At 34.6% G+C, this 2,711-nt stretch overlaps 1 protein-coding gene across 2 annotated transcripts in view; it reads right to left on the reverse strand.

The window, feature by feature from the left end:
* Nucleotides 1–363: 363 nt before the first annotated feature.
* MAP3K7CL (MAP3K7 C-terminal like) overlaps nt 364–2,711 on the reverse strand; it is a 32,509-nt gene continuing 30,161 nt past the window's right edge. For both annotated transcript variants that reach the window (XM_011358195.2, XM_011358196.2), the window contains exon 5: nt 364–1,256. In XM_011358195.2, coding sequence (XP_011356497.1) covers nt 1,076–1,256 — 181 coding nt within the window. In that variant the 3' untranslated portion in view covers nt 364–1,075. The remainder of the gene's footprint in view (nt 1,257–2,711) is intronic.

Genomic DNA, 2,711 nt, shown 5'->3' on the forward strand with positions numbered 1-2,711 from the left:
AAGAAAAGGGATTTTGCTGCTTTTTTGACACATACAAACACAACAAATTCTAGCTAAGGTTAGCCAATTCTAATGTTTAGCATAATGGAGGTTAAGAAAGGGACAAAATAAAGACCGGCAGTTTTGATCCATGTTTAATGAAAAAGAAGTTACATGAATAGAAATGGACATAAAACAAAGAGATCAATTTGGGAAAATATGGTGATAGGTAGAATAAGGGCAAAATCTTTCCAATCCTGATTTTACTCATATATTTCTATTAGTTATTACTGATCCAAAACATCTCCTTAAATTCAAAACAAAATATTAGTTATAATTTTACTGATGTTTACATGGGAACTCACAAAAGTGATGCCTAAACGATTCTTTTCCGTTTCTCCCATGCCCCAGAACACACACAAGCAAAGGCGGAGATGTTTACTGGAGGGTAACGTGCCGTGAAGAAAATGCCGCCTTATCTGCTTTTTATTAAACAGCAAGTTAGCACTGGCAAATGTGCTTTTGGCACAAACATGCTTTCTGCTAATATTTTCATGAGAAAGCTTTATGATATGCAACCATTTATTCTTAGTACAGTCAATCACTGAGGGATTAAATCTAACTCTGGTGAACATAAATACATGTGGAGAAGTTTCTGACAGTTCAGATTCGACTACAGTTGAAATATTAAAGACGTGAAATTTAAAAACACGCTCATGTGGAACTGCAGTGAGCATCTCACTGGTTTGTTTCATGGTTTAATTCTGTTTACGATTCTTACTAGAGTCAGTCAATATTCTATTTTTATCATTTTCTATCTCGATGTATAGTATGATCACATCTTCCTAAATAAGATGAAAAATAACCTTTAGAAATGAATTATGACCTCTGAAAACATACTTTAATTATCTTATTTAAAATAAAATATCCCTCCTCTCAAACAAGATCGAGCAAGCGCTAAATTCATTACAGACATTTGCCACGTGGGTAATAAAGAGAAGTGATCGATTTGACTCACTATCCCTATAAAATAAGAATCTTTCGGCCAGCACAGAGCAGTCACCAACCTTTGACACTCACGCTGAATAACTGAAAGTTAGGACGAGCCCTGTCTCTTCTGATACTGTATTCTAAGTTTTTCCAGTTGCTCCACACACTGTGACTGGGCCAACTTCAAGGTCCGATTCTCCTCCGTCAGTGCCTCGAATTCCCGAGCCAGCTGAGCAGCATCCACTTTCTCCTTTTCTGCCTGATCCAGCTTGGCAATGAGCTCCTTTCTGCAGACCCGCGGGCAGGCAAGGAAGACGCACAAAATTTAATGCAAACAAATTAAATTATACAGTAATGGCATCATGGAAGCAGACTGTTTCATTCTGTTTCTCTAAATTTTACCCATCTCTACTCACCTCCAATTACTTATTTTTATTTTTCCAGCTTCAAATAGATCCCTATTTTATTCTAGCACCTCCACTAGACACATCCAAAATACTAAACATATACCATAAAATACTCAATAAATATTTTGACAGTCAAAAAAAAGTGATCTTTTTAAGAATACAACACATTGTAAAAGTTATAACTAGTTTAGGGGAAAAAAAAACAGGAAAAAATCTGTTTCTAATTTAAGATGTTAACTATTGTTATTATGGGTAGGAAAAGTATAGTTTGTCCCTTAGGTAATCTTTGTCCTCCGAATTTATTTTTTTATTTCTGAGTTTAACAAATCTTTACTAGTTCTTTGGACTAAAGACTTCCACCTCCTTCCTGCAGCTATTATTTTCCATGTCTTTCCTTAGTTCTTACACGTATCTTGCATCCCTAAGTAACAAAACAATATACTTACATTTGGAGCTAGCCTGACTCTAGAATCCTAAGCAGGTTAAGGTTATTGGAGGAAACTTGTAGTGATAATGCCTTAAACAGATTCAATTCTCAGTAAGTATTTGTAAATAATTCATTGATATAAATACACATAATGAGGAGCTCAAGCTTCGCAGTCCTTATTTAGATTAATTAAACATGGCAACCTAAAACAGGTAGGGGGATCATTTTATAAACTATATAAATGTCTAACCAATGTACCATATACTTGAAATTAATAAAATAAAATTTAAAAAATAAAAATAAAAAATAAAACAGGTCCACTCCCCTTATGTGAATTAGTTAATTCTAAACTAGATCTGAGTTCTCCTTTGCCTCAATATAAGCATGTCACGTTTCTTCCTTCTCCGTAGGGAAAAGTTCAGAGAAACCTGGAAGATGACTTCAGTCAAGTGATCAAAACTGACATCACTAGTAACGAGATAGACATCACATGCACCAAAGGATATCACAATATCCTTTCTATGGTATTCCTGCCCAAAATGCATATACTAGACAACCTCAAAAGAGAGAAATTTTACAAAATTGCTAGCCCGTACTCTTCAAGATGTTAAGAACTGTTCCATATTCAAAGAGAAATGATAACTAAATGTAATGTGTGATTCTGAACTGGAAGAAAAATAGCCATGAAGGACATTATTGGAAATTGATGCAATTTAAATATGGACTGTGATTAGATAATAGTGCCATATCCATGTTAAAAATTCTTCATTTTAATTATTGCACTGTGGTGAAGTGAGAAAATGCCCTTGTTCTTAGAAAATACTCACTGAAGTATCTGCGGGGGATGGAACATGATTTATACAACAGAGACAAAGAGAAGACAATCTGGAACACTGATATGCACCTAC

Source organism: Pteropus vampyrus, unplaced genomic scaffold (genome assembly GCF_000151845.1).
Source record: "Pteropus vampyrus isolate Shadow unplaced genomic scaffold, Pvam_2.0 Scaffold38, whole genome shotgun sequence".
Taxonomy (NCBI): Eukaryota; Metazoa; Chordata; class Mammalia; order Chiroptera; family Pteropodidae; genus Pteropus; species Pteropus vampyrus.